A 20,191-nucleotide genomic window follows, 5' to 3' on the forward strand; every position below is an offset into this window, starting at 1 on the left:
TTAAATTCATTTTAGCGATGGGTCAGTCCAATTGACTCCTAAAATAATTAATCGACATTTAACGTTCAAATATATATATATATTTTTTTTTACATTTGAGACAATAAATTCTGATAAATAATTTTTTCCACTACATTGATTAAATAATCCAATCAAGCAAAAAAAAAGAAAAGAGAATAGAGCGAGGAAAGCTTTTAGCCAGTGAATAAAATATGGAAAAACATGGGTACTTCGAAAAAAAAAACACACTGAGCAATCCCCAGAACAGGACGGAGGTTGAAAAAAAAAAAGAAAGAAAGAAAAATACATATAAAAAGGCACTGAGCTATCATCGGTCCAGGACGTAGGTAGAAAAAAAAAGGAAAAAAGAAACTAAACAGTTAAAAAAAAAAACTAAACAAAAAGCCGAAGCTGTCAAGACATGACCCTAAGCCGAAGCTTAAAAATCTAAAAAAAAAACAAAAAAAACGAGAAAACACTGGTGCAGGACGACGAATGAAAAAAGTAAAATAAATAAAAACAGCACTAAGTCATCATAGGTCCAGAACGAAAACAAATTAAAAAGCGTTGATGGAAAGCAAAGAATTGTGAAGCCAAAGTTTAGAACTCTAAAAAAAGAAAAAAAATTACGTACAATATTTTAACACTCTAATATATGCTTCAGATAAGCAAACGATTTGCTTGAGTAGCAGAAGAGAGACATGACCAAAAGTTTTATGAATCCGCCTTAACCCAAAGTATCAAGGGTAACTTCCACAATTCTACTCAACATGAAGAATGCAGAATAAACTCAAAAAACAAAAGTTTGCACCAATAAGTCCGGTTATTTCTTGAAATAAAAACCATATATTTTCAGGTTTTTCTTTAAGAATAAATATTTCTATTCGTAAAGTAAAGGGGGATATCTGACTTAACTAAATTTAGTTCAAATTTATAAAACAAGATGACAATTGTAAAAGAAATCTTCATTTAGCGAATATACACATTCCCCGTGTTAGCCCTTAGACAAAATCAGCTAGTCTGAGGATGAAATCCCAACAGAAAATTTGCGTCATGAATTAAAATAAAATTGTTCGTATTATCGATAAAGCGCCATGCATCGAGCTCAAACACTGAACACAGAAGTTTGATGTTCCATCTACTGGACCCACTGGGCTTGTTGGTTGGTTTAAGCCTTTAAAATATCTACATAACAGTGTTTCCTATAACTTTTTTCTTTTTTTAGAGTTACGGACATTTACCAATTTTATGAACAGTATAACCTCGCACATTTAAACTTAGTTAGATTTAGTTTTGATATGAAAGGAACGACAGCCATTCAGCTGCTCTTGACAGATGTCTGGGCTTCTGATTAGGCTAATTTCCATAATTTGGGCTTCGAAAACTCCGACGAGGCATAATAATTTGTTGGGTTCATTGGGCTACAATTAAACGAATCTCACACGATACTTGGGCAAGTCTATTTTCTTTTCTATTCAAGGTTTTATTTTGTCGTTCTTAGTTTTTCTTGACTGAAAAATTTTACTGAAAAAAAAAATCGGAGTTCTTTTGTTTTATTGCCAGCCTTGAACACTTTTTTTTGTATCTAGAAGATCCCTTATTGTTTGGTTTTCGTTATGGTGAGATATTTTAGTCTGAAAAATACTTTACGAAATTTCGACAAAAGATTTTCTTTGATTTCAAAGAAAATTGTCCTCCTACCACAAAATAGTGAGGCTTATTATGGACATTGAACCATACTTACAAGTTTAAGAAACTAACTTTTTGTTCAGTATTATTCAACCACAATACGTTACTACCTTCATACAAGCATAAAAACCCACTTGCCTGTCCAAAGATTATATATTTTGACTAATTTTGGACATGTATACTATAGAGGAGATCTGGAATAGGTGGTTGAGGAGTAGATATTAAAAAAGCAATTTAAGGTTAGATTACATATAAACATATTTTAACTCCCATCCTCTGCAAGTAAATTGACGCGTACGCACAAAACCAATACAAACGGATAGGGGGATTCCTCTAATTCAGATGGCCTCTCTAGAATAATTTGTGTCTAAAACTCTCCCCGTGAGAAACTTCCTTGCTATAACATCACCTGTGAGGAGGGGATGTCAAAGACATTCTCACAGAAGATCATCCAGAAAATCAGCTGTGTGAAATACATATTGATGGTAGATTACTTCACGTCAAGTAGCTTTCACAGTACGTACATAATTTTCTATGCTAAGTGGTTAAAGTACGCCACGTTAAGTATAACCATCTGCACTATAACAAGTCCGTTCACATTAGGCTAATGTAAAAATTCATTAGACTAACAGTATCGTCAGCCAAGATGATCATTATCATCATCAGCAAACTATTTAAAAATGAAAAATGTGGAATAGATATGAATATTCAAGGTCAGATGACGATCTGGTACTGATTGGAGCAGGGTGGCTTGTGATAAAAGACGGCATTAAATGATTGTAGGAAACATTATTACTAATTTTCAAAATTTATTATTTTTTCATCAAGAAATTCCATCATATTGCTACTGTTATAACATCACCTTCTGTGAGGAGGGGATGTCCCAGAAATTGTCATTGAAGATCACCCAAAAAACGGCTGCATGAAATACATATTTATGTAAGATTACTTCACGTCAAGTAGCTTTCCCAATACGTACGTAATTTTCTATGCTAAGTGGTTAAAGTACGTAACGTTAAGTATAACCTTCCACACTATGACAAGTCCGTTTACAATAGGCTAATGTGAAAATTCATTAGACCAACAGGATCATCAGCCCCGATGATCATAATCATCATGAGCAAACTATTTAAAAATGAAAAATGTAGAAAAGTTTTGAATATTCAAGCTCAGATGACGATCTGATACTGATTGGAGCACGGTGAATGAGATAAAAGACAGCATTAAAGGATTCCTAGGAAAAATTATTACTAATTTTCAAAATTTATTATTTTTTCATCAAGAAACTCCATCATATTGCTGCTGTTTTAACTTTTCCATAACGTAAAATAACCCAAAGTATCGTAAAATTCTATGCAGAGCTCGAGTCTACTTGACACTGTCTATACGATGACAAAATTTGCTCCATAAAAATACAAAATGCAGTGTGAAAGCACGATTAAACTGCACAAGATAAGCTTAAAAACTAAGTTTAGTTGGGCTCGATTATGTCGGTAAATTATTTTAGCTTCTTTTTTTTCAGATTGAAACAAGAATATTAAAAAGAGATACTGAAGCAGAGAGTTTCGAAATGTCTCGGAAATTTCGCTTTTATTTTCATCAATTTAATCTTAATTAACTAATAACTTTCATCAATTCCCTTGCTATCAGTATTAATATCGTTTGTTGCAACTGTTTTCCTTTTTTTCCAATGTGACATTCAGTTATGTATTTTGTTGTAAAAAACGGTTTGCTTTATGCTGTAATGTTTAAACCAACTGAAACAAGTTAAGTAAGAGATCTTGAATAGCAGGAATTTTCATCATATTGGAATCAAGTCAACAAAACACACAAGCTGGATATTTCGGGAAATATTCAACGACCAGCAAGCGTAATATGAAAATCACATTCTGAAGGACTTTTTACGTATTTCTCCAGCAAGATCAAGCACAAAAAGCGGAAATGAACATTTTCATCATAATACATACCTCATAGGCAGTCTGGAGAATGTCTTTCAAAACATGCCATGTGAATGTGCAACTCCAACATGACAGTTTGGAAAGCTTATAAGGAGACCTGTTATGACAGTTTGGACATTGGCAGTTAGACTGTTTGGATTAAATGCTTCGCCTGACAGTTTGGAGATGCAAATAAATTTATCGAACCATTGTCTGTTTGTATCTGTATTATTAAACAGGACCACAAACTTTATCAAAATACATACCTCATAGGAAGTCTGGAGAACGTCTTTAAAAACAATTCATGAACATGTGCATCTCCAACATGACAGTTGGACAGTTTGTAAGGGGAGACGTTACAGCCAGTTTGGGATTGACAGCATGACAGTTTGGATTAAGCGCCGCATATGAAAGTTTGGAGAGCCTTTTTCAAAACATGTCATGAGCATATGCATCTCCAGCATGACGCTTGGACAGTTTCTAAGGGGACATGTTGCAAATTGTTTAGGAACTGACGGTATGACAGTTTCAATAAAGCGTGTCACATGACGGTTTGGAGATTCACAAGGACACATAGATGCAGACAAGTTTATCGAAAATTGTCTATTTTTACTTGTATTATTAAACGGCATAGCCAACTTAACCAGAATACATACCTCATAGGCCATCTGGAGAACATCTTTCAAAACAATATCCTTGGGTAGAGTTAAGGTGTCCTCTAATTTGCCTTTTTGAGGATGAAAGCAAAATAGCTTGCAACGGAAATAATTTCTTTCCCAGTCTTTGGCCGACTTTTCTTCTTCATCCTTTCTTTCTAATTCTTTGACTAGAGCCTGAAATAATTGTTTATATCAAATACAAAAATATCTATATGCATATTTAAAGAAGTTTTAACATTAAAGTGCATCACAGTAGGATCTTGAGGGGTAAATATCTTAAACCAAAACTGTAATAGTAGGTAAAGATATACTCATTATAAAGGTATGTTCATAAGTTCATCTAGATAAATGCGCATCTATATGTACATATACAGGTTTTTTAATTATTCTTTATACAGGATATGCGGAGTCACGTATCACCTGACCTAATTTTAATGGTTAAAAGTTGTTTTTATGATCCCCCTCCTTTATGGGCCAGGGAGCCTTAACGAGAATTAATGATAATGTTAAATGGACTATTTATTTTTTTGTTTTGTCTTTTTTTCAAATATATCTTTTTCTATAGACTCCAAGTGCATATAGTGTGGTAAATTAGTTTCTTAAATATGGTGGCTCTGAGTGTAGAAATAAGTCATTGAAGATTATGAATATGATTTATGAAAAAGGGGAAGTACCTAGCGATTTTAGGAAAACCTTAATTGAACCACTGTTTAAGAAAGATGATAAGAGTGAGTGTGGTGATTATCAAGGCATTAGTCTAGTCTCTGTAGGTAGCAAATTACTTAGTAAAACGATATTTTTAGACTGAGAGATGCTGTAGACAAAGTTTTAAGAGAGGAACAGTGCGGTTTTAGAAAAGGTGGAGGATGTGTCGATCAAATTTTACTCTCAGGTTAATAATTGAGAAGTGCCTTAGTTGTCAAATACCTTTGGTCCTCAGTTTTATAGATTAGGAGCAAGCGTTCAATTCTGTTGATAGAAGAGCTTTAGCAAAGGTCTTTTCCTAATATGGCATACCAGACAAATACATTAAATTGATTAGTGCTATACACGAGAATAATACTGCTGCGGTTAAATTAGGAAAAGATGTTAGCATCTGGTTTTGAATTAAATCAGGAGTTAATCAGGTTGTATTCTATCTTTCTTTATATGGATCATTTTTATGAACTTTGCACAGGAAAGGCAATTGGAGACCACGGAATCAAATGGGGAGGAAAAAATTCTCCTGGACTTAGATTATCCTGATGATTTAAGCATCCTAGAAGAAAGTGCGAACAAAATGAATGAACTTGTAGAGGTTTTGCGATTTCATAGCGCTAGAATTGGTTTGAAAATTAATGTTACGAAGACAAGTCACTAAAGCAAGGAATAAGTGAAGATAAAAAGGTGATGCTGGGTAACGAAAGGATTGATCAGGTGGGCAGCTTCATTTACCTTGTTAGTAATATTAGTAAAGACGGTGGGGGCAGTGAAGATGTTAAATGAAAAATAACCATGGCTCAGGTTTTTTATTTCACAATTAAAAAAGTTTAGAAGAATAGGGAGACAAGTCTGCAAACCAAGATTAGAATATTGGTAGGTACAGTGATGACAGTGGTCAAATATGGCTCTGAAGCTTAGGCGCTCCAAAAAGCGGATGAAGATTTACGAGATGTTTTCTAGAGAAACTGCCACCGGATTGTTCTGGGTACCCGGCTGACTAATCGTATTTTAAACAGTAGGCTGTATGAAAAATGTGGTTCAATCCCACCTTCTAGGGCTATAATGAAAGAAAGATTGAGATGGTTAGGGCACTTTCTGTGGATGAAGGATAACAAATTGCCGAAGATTATCCTTTTCGGCCAACCCGTTTAGGGCTAAATGGAAAGCCAGTTGTCGTCGTCTGGGGTAGCCGGTTGTCGTCGTCTGGGGTGGGAGGATGTCATAAAGAAAGGTTTAAAGGAAATGGCAACTTCTTGGGAATGTATAAAGAGGGAGGCTTTAAATCGATTGGGATGGAGGAGCTTTTGTAACTGTGTTTGCCTCAGGCGGCTTGGTGCTACGATGAGTTGTTAGTAGTAGTCTATAGAAACACATTGGTAGAAGTCACTCAACCTGCGAAAATTACCTTGGGGAACGGCGCATTGCTTACCTTAAAATGATGGGATGTGGAATATTTGTACTAATAGAACATTCTAATGTAACAATGGTAGTAATTCACACTGTAATAAAGGAATATTAGAAATCCAAAGTGGACACTCTGCGCTCCCTTTGATTAACTGAAGAAGGAAATACCTATGGAAGAGAGCTAAAAAAAGTTTATTTCCATGGTCCTATACATATATTACCTAGACAGATGCCATATCATAATGAAAGCATTACAATACGCAAACAGGCAAACATCGACCACGTATCTAACAAGAAAAATGAAATCGATGATGAAATCAATCCGGTTCGATACTACTTTGCACAGAAATTCTATACTGAATAGATAGAGATTAATGATATTAACCAGAAATATATGTTTCTACAGTCACCGTAGAGATTTGTTTTCCAAATTTGCTGCAAAACTGAATTATTTTCAATTGTGCATATTAAACTAAATAAATTTAATTAAATTAATCGTAATTAAACTCATTATGCTTTATAATCAACAGCTTTTTTATATATCGTAAGCTCCAAGCGAAAGAATTATGATCATGAAAGTAGCCAAAATAAAAGGGAGCCCTTCCAAACTGTCTCAACACTCTCTTAAGCCTGCCTCTTTCCTGCCACTTTCAGCTGCAAAAGCACAATAGACTTTTTGGATTTTTCACAATATCCAAAAAGTTGTTTCATCCAGAGCCGAAACCAGAGATTCAAGTGCGTACAAGGCCAACGTGATAAAAATTGCGCTATGGAACCATTTAAATAGATCTTATATAGATTAGAATAAAAGTGCAAAAATATTCAAATTCGTCATCCTTCCTTCCAAAAAAACTTCATCTTCTTATTAAATACAAAGAAAGCTGAAGATGGCCAATGATAATAATATTACACATGAGTATATATATATTAAGAATAATCGAAAACGAATCTCTTCTGTGCATTTTTCTTCTGTACCAACAACTTCAAACACATAAGAAAACATTTGGTGGTGGCATGAAAGAAAATACACCAGTCAGAATTGACCCCTATCTTCCACATCTATCCGGAAATGACTTCCTGAAGATACTATCCCAATCAGGATTGCCACCACGGTTAATTCCTAAAGTGCTAAAATTGCCCAAATTTGTATGCTTCACAGCAATTTTCGTTGCTACGGTCAAAAAATTGACTGCAATGGTGCTAAAATAGTGCTAAAGATGGCAACCCTGATCCCAATACAGCTGTCTCTTGATCCGTTCATACGAAGTAATTAAACTAGGTAAAGGACTAGTGGCATTTCTTGGTTGTGCCTGGCGACTCAAAGTATATTAAGTATATATCAGCTACTGTCAAAACCCCTCACAATTTTTCTACTTCATTTTCACATTTTACGTTCACAGATTTGCTACACAAATAAACAAGGTAGCTATGGTCACTGCACTGGTAAGTTTTCTTCTGTAGGAGCTTTTATAGACAAAACTCTGTCAAAAATATACTCCTTGCCACCTAATTGCTTTCGACAGAAGGATGTACATTCAAAATAACCTTCGTACCATAGACAACAGGGTTTTAGCTTAAGATTCGATCGAGATTGAAAAGCTATACGCTGATATAAAAAAGGAAGAGAAATTTGTTGATAGAGATCTTTAAGTAAAAAAAAAAACGAAGATCTTCGCTTAGATCTTGATCTTGCAAGTCTGCACCAGAGCACAAATTCAGATATAAAGGATAACATTGAATTAGGATACTACAAGAGGGTTGCTAATAAAGGGAATCTAACAGAAGTGCGTTGGACAAGCTCTACTCAGCATCCTGCGAACATTTCAGTCTTTTTCCTTCTAGAATTTTTCCCCTTCTTAAAAAAGAATTTGGATTTTACATTTTGTTAATTTTTCTTTTTCTTTCGCTTTGGACGAAAACCCGTTTTCTTACTAGAGAAATTCTAGTTCCTCGTCTCAGAGTGAAACTGGAAGTGCTGCACAGAAAGCTCTCAAATGCAGCATATGTCCATAATTCACCACATCACCGCCGATTTAGTTTTTTTTTTTTCTACAGTTGTGAGGGATTCTTGTTTCATCTCAGTTATTTTTTGTGCGTTACTCTATGCATTATACTATTATAAAGTTTGCGTGAAGAACGACTTGCGAACCACTATATATTCAACGTAAAACAAGGAAAAAGGAAAGGCCTAACAACAAAGTTTTTACAGATTAAGTAACTCTTTGCAAGCTGAAAGACCCCTTTTCCAGATGTCTTAACTTACCTTAGGACATTTAGAACTAAGCTCAAGGTATGGCCTTAGGGCCCGACGATTATGAATTTTTGGGGTCCGATTCTGATATATCAATAGCGTACCGATATAATTTGCCGATAAACCCCCCCCCCCCCCCCGGAGAAAACCATACCTAAAGTTTAAACTCCCCATTCTCTGTCAATATTCATACTCACATGTTCTTTCCTGGTCTGTTAAACACCAAGGAATAACTTCAAGAATTTACTGTGGAATGTGGATTCCAAAAATTATGTCATTTATAAGAATTGTTTGATTTTCTTTTATCTTTCCTGATCAGCAGCTCTTGAGCACAGAAACAAAATGGCGGACATTTGCAGAAGTGACAAATAAGGAAAAAAATTAAAGAAGCCGGTTTACTTATATAAACACAAATACATGAAAATTTGATAGGAAGAAGAGTAAGATATTTATTTAAATTCATTATTCAAAACCCACAATTCAACAGCAGGACTTTCAATTTTAATCGGTCACACACTAATGTGAAACTTTACTTTATATTCATACGATATGGTCTCTTACTAATGAATCCATGATAGGCAAACTGGATGCAGCAGTGCAGCTAGATTTTTAAGTTTAGAGGAGGGATTTAAAAGGTCGGCTAAATCATCCAGTATGCCGACAAATTCAGACAGATAAGCTAAATTTCCCAAGGTATTGACAGCGGCGACAAACCTTGGAACTACCCCTACACACCTTAAAACACCCCATTTCCTCCTTAGCTGTGCCTCTGGCTGGATATCATGGTCTTAACCGATTGAATCTTGGATCTTTCATCCACACAAGTGAACATTCATTAAACAAAAATGTATGGTTTATTTTTTATTTATTTTTTCTTCTTTTTTTTAGTAGAGGATAAACGTTCTTGAAGTCACCATACATTTTGAAGATTGCCGCATCGGGTGTGTATTGACGACAAATATACTTTGACTTCATATGTGACTCACCAGTGCTGCTCTCTCCACCATAGTCAGACTTAGCTGATGGCTCCGCCCCCCCACGGGCTGGGCAAGGAAAAATTACCTGCGGAAATCTGGTGCCATCTTCTGGACAAGTTGCGCGAAAAAAAATAATAAAAACAAAAATTATAAATCGGCCGATAACCGATTTTTTTCCGATATCCGATAATGACACTGACTCTCTCATCATCCCGATAATATCGGTCGGGCCCTAATTGCAGTATACTTATTCTTCGTGTTTTTTTTTTTTATTATCATTTTTCGTTCTTACAATTCCATGATTCCATTCTGAAAATCAAGTTTCAGACTGGAAGCTACTGTTTTTGTTTGAAGGGAGCTGGACGATCCCTGTTTCTGAATTTTTCAACTTACTTAAAAGACATAAAATAACTTCTTAACTAAAAAACTTTTGAAAAAATGCTTTAAGGTATTGATGTATCCTTACTAAATACATTCTAACTATCTTTACTGTTACCATTAGTATTCTTACCATTCTGACTAACCGCACAAAGTTAAAACACGAATAAGATGAATATAAAGTGTACCTTGATATGTTCTGGAAACTGCTCTGGCGTGATTGCTTCAGTATTTCTACTAGAATCAATCTGTCTATATATAAGCATATATGCATTGGTACTTGATGAATATGCTGAAGAATAATAACTTCGACCAGAGGCTCCACCATAAGACTTCTCAATATCTTCTGGTGTCACCTAGAATGTATAAATTCTATGTCTTAGCGCACATATAACTATAATTTCTATGGATACTCGCAGTAAAACTAAAATCAGTATTTCAACATTTTAATTTTATTAGAACTTAGTATAAAAAGCACATTTTTCCCGGTGTTGCATTACTCTGTCGATTAATAACTGTAACTAAACATAAAATCATTATTTTTCATTAATTTAATTTAATTAAAAAAATTATTTAATTTAAATTAAAACGCTAAGGTTTGACTTTACGCTAAAGTTTAACTCTTTCTCTTAACTCTACATTTTAAAACAGTAAAAAACTTTAGCGTAATGAGCAGGGCGTTGAGGAGGAAAAGCCCCTTTCATATACGGAGTAATTTTTATTAGTTTTAAGTTTTAATGTCGCTCCTTACTTTCATTTAAAAATACTTTTTTTTTTGTTTAATTTCTGGACGTTTTTTAATTAATGCATTTTTTTTTATCTTGGCTCTCCACGCATAAATAATTAAAACGAAATTTGCATATTAATTTTTTTTGGGCTAAATGGCTTTTTCATAGTTTTAATCGGAAGATTTTGAAAAAAAAGGAGCGAGAGAGGAGGCCTAGTTGCCCTCCAATTTTTTGATTACTTAAAAAGGCAACTATAACTTTTAATTTTTTACGAACGTTTTCATAAGTAAAAAATATACGTAACTTACGAATTAACTTACGTAGCGACCTTCTATATTCGTATGCTTTTCTTGCGTATATGAGGGGGCTCACCCCTCGTCGATACCTCGCTCTTTACACTAAAGCTTAAATTTTGTCCCAATTCCTTAAGAATGACCCCTGAATCACAAAGGCCGTAGAATAAATAGTTGAAATTACTACAAATACTTCAGCGTAAAGAGCGAGGTATTACGAGGAGGTAAACCACTCATATACGTAATAATTTCTTTTCGTTTTAAGTTTTAATGCTGCTTTTCACTTTCAGTAGAAAAAACTTTTCATATTTATTTTTTCATTGTTTTTTTTTTAAATAATGCTAGAAACTCTCCCACGTAACCCACCCCCCTTCAACTCTCCCCCCAAACCAAAAAAATCCCCCTGAAAATGTCTGTACACTTCCCAGTAACCATTACTATATGTAAACACAGGTCAAAGTTTGTAACTTGCAGCCCCTCCCACTGCGGGGGAGTAAGTCGTCCCCAAAGACATAGTTATTAGGTTATTCAACTATGGTGAATAAAATTGCTATCTCAGAATTTTGATTCGGTGACTTTGGGGAAAAAATGAGCGTGGGAGGGGGCCTAGGTTCCCTCCAATCTTTTTGGTCACTTAAAAAGGGCACTAGAACCTTTAATTTCGTTAAATATGAGCCCATTTGCGACATTCTAGGACCACTGAGTCGATACGATCACCCCTGAAAAAAAAACAAAAAAAAACACGCATCCGTGATTTGTCTTCTGGCAAAAAATTCTAAATTCCACATTTTTGTAGATAGGGGCTTGAAAAACAAATACAACGTAGAAACAATAGGGAAAGTTTTTTCAAGACAATGGAAATTATTTATGTAGATATTTCGGCCCTATGTCCAAGGGCCGTCTTCAGCACAATACAATACTATATATATATATAAAAGAACTTACATCAAATTGTGAGAATTAAAACTGAATATAAAAACACTTATTAAAACAATTTTTTTTAAAAATATAGCCCTAGCATCCTTACTTCAGCGAAGTTCAACCAGGACTGGCGAAAAGAATGAAATGAAGAAATATAAACTCATTCAAACTAAAGAGAATAAAATGATTAGATACAATTTCTTAAAGCTAATCTTGCTTGTTTAGCAGCCTGTCTCAAAGGCCTTTTCGTAGTTGGTTCAGTACTATTATAAATTGGTTTAGTAAAATATTTTGTTAGATCATTCTTAATTAAATTTGAGTATAAAGAATTTAGTGAGTATTCCCCCAAGTCCCTGTTCAAAGAAATATTTTTATTGATTTTGAGATTAATTTCAATTGATTCTCGAACCACCTGTTTTATTCCCAAATCATTACTAATGAGTGAAGAGTTTTCAAAAAGTATCATGTGGGACGGATTATTAAAAATATGCCAACCTAGAGCAGAATCAAAGGAATTGTTGGAACCATTTGAAATTAAGGCCTTGTCTATGTCATTTTTATGCTGATGTAACCTTTTGTCTAGATTCTGATGGGTCCTGCCGACATAGTATTTTCCGCAATCACAGGGTATTTGATAGACCCCTCTTTGGCGAGTAACTGGGGTCTTATCTTTACCCGAATTTAAGAAATTGATGATTTTAAAATTATTAGTAAAAACTACGTACAGATTATTTTTTGTGCAAATATTTTTTAATTTTGTTGTAATCTTTGGGATATACGGAAGATAGACAATATTTGAGGGCTTATCAATAGCCTCACATTGTGAAGTATCTTCTTCGATTTTACAAGAATGTCTTTTTATTCTACGGCTAATTATTTTATTTACAAAAGGAATGGGGTATCCATTACCAAAAAGAATATCTCTGATAAAATTTATTTCTGCATTTATATATGAATGGGAGCAAATATTTAGGGCACGATCAATGAGGGAAATTACAACTGCTCTTTTAACTTGTGGGGGGTGATTTGAATTAAAGTGAAGATATCTATTGTTTTGTGTTGGCTTTCGATATATAGTAAAATCCAGTTCATCAGCTTTACGAATAATTAATACATCTAAAAACGGTAGTTTATTTTCAATTTCAACTTCAAGGGTGAACTGCAAATTTCGGTCATAAGTGTTAAGATGATCTAAGAAGCCCCGAAGTTCAGCTTCCCCATAATTCCAAAGTGAAATTACGTCATCCATATAACGACCCCAATAGACATGTTTTAGAAAATAAGAATTCAATGCCCAATTCTCAAGATTCTCGACGTAAATATTTGCTAGTAGCCCGGATAAAGGTGCCCCCATGGGTAATCCATTTTTTTGCTGATAAAAAGAATCGCGAAATTGAAAATACATAGAAAACTTATTACAAATTTTAACAAGAGTCATTAAAACTTCACAATCAATTCCTGTCGCTGAGGTCTCGATCAAGTGGTAATTTTCTTCTATTTTGTTTTTTAATAATTCCTCTGAAATAGTTACATCTATATTTGTGTACATGGAAACAATGTCGAAACTACTAACTATTGTGTTTTCTGAAATACTTGTGTTGCTAAGTTTTTTAATCAAATCTGCCGAGTTATGAATATAGGAATTTTGAGAATACAATAAAGGTTTGAAAGCTGCACAAAGCCATTTTCCAATATTGGCAGCGGGAGCTTTAGTACAAGCCACAATAGGTCTTAAGGGAATACCCTGTTTATGTATTTTTGGTAAACCGTAGAGTTTAGGACAGAAACTACCACGGGGAAAAAATTTATTGTATAGTTGTGGGGTGATTTTACCATTTTGTTTTAGCTGCTTTAATTCATTTATAATATTATTAGTGAACTGATCAGTAGGATCATGAGTTATTGTTTGATATGTAATTGTGTCATTTAAATGCGAAAAAATTTTGTTGTCATAGTCTGTTGTATTCATGACAACAAGTGAATTGCTTTTGTCTGCTTTAGTTATTATAATAGAAGGATCTTTTCGGAGATTAGATAGTATTTTTATGTCATGCAGATTTTCCGGTGTGGAATTAGTAGGAGGCTTAAACTTTTTTTGGCTATTATAGAGGATATTTATTAGACCAGATCTAACTTCATCCGGGTTAGAGACAGAAGGATAGTGTTTATGCAAAGCGGACTCTAGAGAGGAAACTATATCTGCCACAGGAACCTGTTTCGGTAGAAAAGAAAATTTTGGACCTTTTTCTAGTGTTTCGATTTCCTGGGGTTCCAATGTTTTAGAAGAGAGGTTAACGATAGCAGGCCCAGGAGTGAATCTTGGAGAATAAATACGGTTTCTCATCGAAGATTCATTTCGTAAGCCCTCTAATTTTTTATAGAGGCGTTCCTTGGACAAGCGAAAATCGTGACTAAACAAATTCCTTTCTAATCTAACAACTTGAGCAAAATCAACGGTGGACAGGTTTTCCAGCAAAAAAGTTTCCAACGATTTTCTCTCTGAAGAAATAATATGTCGTTTCTGTTTTTTGTATTCTGTTTAATTGTATCTAATCATTTTATTCTCTTTAGTTTGAATGAGTTTATATTTCTTCATTTCATTCTTTTCGCCAGTCCTGGTTGAACTTCGCTGAAGTAAGGATGCTAGGGCTATATTTTTAAAAAAAATTGTTTTAATAAGTGTTTTTATATTCAGTTTTAATTCTCACAATTTGATGTAAGTTCTTTTATATATATATATAGTATTGTATTGTGCTGAAGACGGCCCTTGGACATAGGGCCGAAATATCTACATAAATAATTTCCATTGTCTTGAAAAAACTTTCCCTATTGTTTCTACGTTGTATTTGTTTGTTATGGAAAGGCAGTGTGGTCTTCGTCGCTATTTTAGGGGCTTGAAACTTCTACAATAAGGTTCTCTGATACGTTGAATCTGATGGTGTGATTTTCGTTAAGATCGTATGACTTTTATGGGGTATTTCCCCCTATTTTCTAAAATGAGGCAAATCTTCTCAGGCTCGTAACTTTTGACGGGTAAGACTAATCTTGATGAAACTTATATATTTAAAACCAGCATTAAAATGCGATTCTTTTGATGTAACTATTGGCAAATTCCATTTTTTAGAGTTTTGGTTACTATTGAGCCGGGTCTCTTCTTACTACAGTTCGTTACCACAAACTGCTTGATCTTTGCAAAATACGATCAGGTAGATGATTGAGCATCACATTGAAGACTGTCTCCCATTGATGTTGCACAATATTGTTCATGGAAATTATATCCAGGGAGACGATCAATTTATTGTTACAATTGACCACGCCTATACTTAGGTGATCATTAACCTAATTTAACATAATTTATTAACCTAATTCTAATATTTAGAGAAAGGCCATAACTCATTTTTATTTCTCCTTTCTTTAGATTCAAGTGAATAAACAGTGATTGATTACTATAATCAACCATAAGTAGACACAGATGACAAAGAGGCCCATATTTTGACATAACCTCTACTAAAAACCACTGTTAACAACTCACTGAAGCAACAGGCCACCTGAGGCCAACACAGCTGCGCAAACTCCTCACTATCCCAATCTTCTCAAAGCTTTCCTTTTTACACCCTTCCAAAAAGTCCCAATTTTCTTTAGTTCCCTTCTTACAATCTCTTCCCCACCCATTCGGGAAAGGGTGGCACTGTATTTGATGTTCAAATATTTTGCCCTTATTGATTGAAATGGTAGTAACAATAATGATTGCCAGTTTTTAAGTTGCCGTGCTTTTTTTTTATGATTTTCGTCTGTTTAGTTGTTTTTTTGTGACTCCAAAATGCAGATTTGGCCCTTCAGGACTTGTTATAGGAATTTTTTGAAATAAAATATCTTATCTCTTATAAACTGTTTATGAAATTATCTCTTATTTCATAAAATAATGTTTGAAATACATCATTTTTGGTTAACTTAATCCTATATTCCATATTACGTATATTCTATAATATGCTCACAAAGAGCTCACACACGGTAAACTTCAAAAGGCACAAAAAAAGAGAAGAAGTGGGAATTGGTTATAAAAAACATGTCATCGGTGAGATAAAACTTTATAGGATAAAAAAAGTGACAAATTGCACAACAAAACAAGACACCGGTGGGATAACTTCACAGAATGAAAAACAAGAAAAAAAAGAAGAGAAAATAAGTGAGAATTTGGTTGCAGAAATATGCCATCTGCAGGATAAAACTTCCGAGGATATAAAAAAAATGGTTATAAAATGGTTTCTTTGATTTCTAGGGACCAGGGTTTGAGGCAAATTTTCAGGGAAATAATCGAAATTAAAAAGATTCTCTTCAAGAATATTTCCATAAACAAAGATACAGGTGAATTTGGATTAAACTCAATTTACGATAATTTACTGAGGTCAAATACAGTAAATATCACCTCACCTAAGAGCTATGACCTCTGTCCACGTAATATGTCAGATAATTCTAATGAGCCGGAACCAAAAAGGTCAAAGAGATTAGCCTCCGCTGTTGCATTGAAAAAAATAAGAGCAATAAACTATATGTAATTAGTTTATTAAATATATATTTTGTTTATTTTTATTCATGTCTTTTAGTTTTACTGCTGATGATGAACACTGTATATGTGTTCAAAATATCCAGTTAAATAATTTTATATCTATTCACTGTCAATAAAAAGGTATCATCCCTATTTTGAACTGTTTTAGTTTCGTCATGGAAAGGCAGTGTGGTCTTCGAAGTTAGTCGAGTATATGGGGATAATGTGACCAAGGAGGTGTATAAATATATTAACACCCATAAGAGACACGCAAATGTTATAAATCAACAAGATTTTCTTCATCAATGTAAGAAGAAAAGGATTTTGCCACCTTCAATAAAATTCAATCTACATTTAGGCACTTTTAAAGGAAAAAAGTTCGAACGAGGTCTACAATTCAAGACTTTAAATCATCTGATTAAAGATAAAAGGAGAAAAAGAGCTTTATTAGTGAAAGATAAACTTTTTCTGGAAAATATTATATAAAAAAAGGTGAGTACAAGTGATTTTTGTTTTATTCAACAAACAGCAAGAAATCATTTCAATCATGACTTTCACCTTTCCGGAGAAAGATTACTTAAAAAGTTTTCAAAATTATCTGAAAATAAAGCCGTAATACCTCCGTCAACTCTTGGACCATGTGTAATTAATTTTTCATCAAGGACCTTAACGTTACAAGAAAAGTCCATATTAGAAAAAGGTCCAAAATTTTGTTTTTGTCCCAGTAGAAGAAATTATCTCTTCAATAGAAACATCTTTACATAGAAACCCCATCCTAATCAAAGATGTTAGCCTAGTAAGAGCTTCTACAGTTAAAACCCTGTCAGAGTTTGCTTTATAACCAGAAATTCCTAACAATTCTATCAAAGACATAAAGATTCTTAATAATTTAAGAAGGGATGAATCTATTATTATTACAAAAGCAGACAAGGGTAACACTTTAGTGGTAATGGACACCAAGGACTACGATTCAAAATTAAACGCTTTACTGAAAGATGAAAAAACGTACAAAAAACTTTCTTTTGACCCGACGGACTTATACACAAAGAAGTTTAAGAACGAGTTAAAGAGTTTGAAGGAAGAAGGGAAGATTACACCTCAACTTTTCGACAAATTCTTACCAAGAGGTTTCTTTGTGCCCTAAATTATACGGACTTCCAAAGATACATAAGCCAAATCTGCCATTACGACCAATTGTTGCGAGTAACAAGTCACCAAAAAGTGCTCTGAGTAAGTGGCTAGTGTCATTGTGTAAACCCCTCATGTCTACACAAATTTCTTACATTAAGAATTCGTCAGAACTTGTAAAAAAAACTAAAAGAAGTTGAGATTTCTTCAAATTCTATAAAATCAAGTTTCGACATAGTGTCAATGTATACGAGTATTGATGTAAAAGCCGCAGAAATTCTTCTAGAGAGAAAGATACTAAGAAATTTGGACGTAATTAGTGGTGAAACAGTTTTAGAAGTAGGTGTAATTATGAATTTAATTAGGTTGTGCAGTATGTTCTCTTATTTTTTTCAATTCAGAGGGTTTTTTTTCGAACAAGTAAATGGTTTACCCATGGGGGCCCCTTTAAGTCCTTTATTAGCAAATTGTTTTGTAGAAAATATTGAAACAATAGCGTTAGATTCATACTTTTTAAAACATAAATTTTGGGGGAGATATATGGATGACATAATTTCAGTATGGAATTATGGGGTGGAGGAATTAAAAAGTTTTTTTTAGAACATCTTAATTTTTGGTGAGGGGATTTAAAATTTACAATAGAATTAGAAGAGGATAATAAACTTCCTTTTCTGGATGTCCTTCTTTTAAAAAATGAAAATAGTCTGGATTTTAAGATTTACAGAAAACCCACTAACAATAACAGATTTTTGTCGTTTTTCTCCGGTCATGCTCGCCAAGTAAAAATTGGTTTAATCATATCTTCAACTGAACGCATTTTTAGAATTTGTTCTCCAAAATTCATTGAGGAGGAATTATTGTTGTTAAAAGATATTTTAATAAGTAACCATTATCCGGGTTGGTTAATTGACCAGACTTTTTCGAAAAGAAGGAAAAAATTTCTAGAATGTTCTGACGATATTCTAGAAACAACAGAAAAGAAAGATATTTTTTGTTCTCTGCCATATGTTCCAGGTTTGAGTGAAAAACTTAAAAGAATTTTACAAAATAATGGTTTAAAGGTAGCTTTAAGAGGTAGTAATACTTTGGCTAGTTTTTAAATTCTGGAAAGGATCGGACTTCCGTAGAGCAACAAAGTGGGGTTTATAAAATCCCATGTACTTGTGGAAGCTCTTATGTGGGACGTACTAACCAGAATTTAAAAACGAGATTGCTACAACATCATAATTCTATTTCATCGTCTTTAAAGCAAAATACCAAACCTGAATATTTCACGTCGGCCCTCTCGGAACATATTATAAATTTTCCAAATCATTTTATTTTGTTTGAAAATGGTTCTTTGATTTCTAGGGACCAGAGTTTGAGGCAAATTTTCAGGGAAATAATCGAAATTAAACACCTCACCTAAGAGCTATGACCTCTGTCCTCGTAATATGTCAGATAATTCTAATGAACCGGAACCAAAAAGGTCAAAGAGATTAGCCTCCGCTGTTGCATTGAAAAAAATAAGAGCAATAAACTATATGTAATTACTTTATTAGGTATATTTTTTATTCATGTCTTTTAGTTTTACTGCTGATGATGAACACTGTATATGTGTTCGAAATATCCAGTTAAATAATTTTATATCTATTCACTGCCAATAAAAAGGTATCATCCCTATTTTGAACTGTTTTACTTTCGTAATGGTTATAAAAACATGCCATCAGTGGGATTCGAGTTCAGACCCCACGTGGGGGGACTCACACGGATGGCAAGTTTTTTCAAAGCAAATTTTCATCATTTATTAGTAAGTTTTCTTTTTATTGCTCACACGGGGGCTTTAAATTAAAGTATATTCTATAACTTTGCATAGCAAACTTTATGCATGCTTGCAACCGAGCAACTTCTCAAACAAGCAGCATTCCACTAAGACTTGCAGCCCAGGAGAAAAGACGACTAGGCCAAAGATTCTGTTTCTTTGTAGTATTCATGCCTTGTAAGCAGGAGTAAGAGGCTCCAATGAAGAAGCTGGAGGAAGGCTTCCACTGAGCCTCATGTGTAGACCCATTCATGAAATTTTTTAGCTTAGGAAACTCGGAGCGCAGCTTATTAAGAAGCCAACCAGCGTTAATATTGCCTAGACAGTATTGCCAAATAATATTTAGTAAAACTGTCCACATTTATGACACACGGCTGTCAATATTAGAAAGAATCACTATAAATACATAAAAATGGTTACCCTTGTGACGCTTTGGTCATTGAAGCAACTCCAAAGACCAGTTCTGAAGTCTTTGATATAGGCATAATAGTGTCCACCGGAAGCGGACCCACTATGAATCATTATTGAAAATAACTCGTAAACATACGGTCCCGATTCAAGAGCACGTCTTTTTGAACGTTCGGGGTCGACGACACCAGACGTTAGGTCTATGCCTTCGTCTTCTTCCTAAAAAGAAAAATTGTCAATACTCACCAAACTGAGTAGAAAGACAAACATCAAATACCGGAGTTGAATCCTAGAATTTAATGAATATTTTGGATAGATAGTACCAAATCAAATGTTTAAATAAAGCTCTAGAATTTAACAGGTGCTCAT

At 34.0% G+C, this 20,191-nt stretch overlaps 1 protein-coding gene across 4 annotated transcripts in view; it reads right to left on the reverse strand.

The window, feature by feature from the left end:
- Window positions 1-20,191, reverse strand: part of LOC136036070 (ubiquitin carboxyl-terminal hydrolase 47-like) — a 136,168-nt gene that overhangs the window by 56,284 nt on the left and 59,693 nt on the right. For all 4 annotated transcript variants that reach the window (XM_065718030.1, XM_065718031.1, XM_065718029.1 and 1 more), the window contains 3 exons: window positions 19,835-20,041; window positions 10,186-10,353; window positions 4,283-4,459 (listed from right to left, as the gene is read on the reverse strand). In XM_065718030.1, the coding sequence (XP_065574102.1) occupies window positions 4,283-4,459; window positions 10,186-10,353; window positions 19,835-20,041 (552 nt within the window). The remainder of the gene's footprint in view (window positions 1-4,282; window positions 4,460-10,185; window positions 10,354-19,834; window positions 20,042-20,191) is intronic.

The sequence above is a fragment of the Artemia franciscana genome, chromosome 15 (genome assembly GCF_032884065.1).
Source record: "Artemia franciscana chromosome 15, ASM3288406v1, whole genome shotgun sequence".
NCBI lineage: Eukaryota > Metazoa > Arthropoda > Branchiopoda > Anostraca > Artemiidae > Artemia > Artemia franciscana.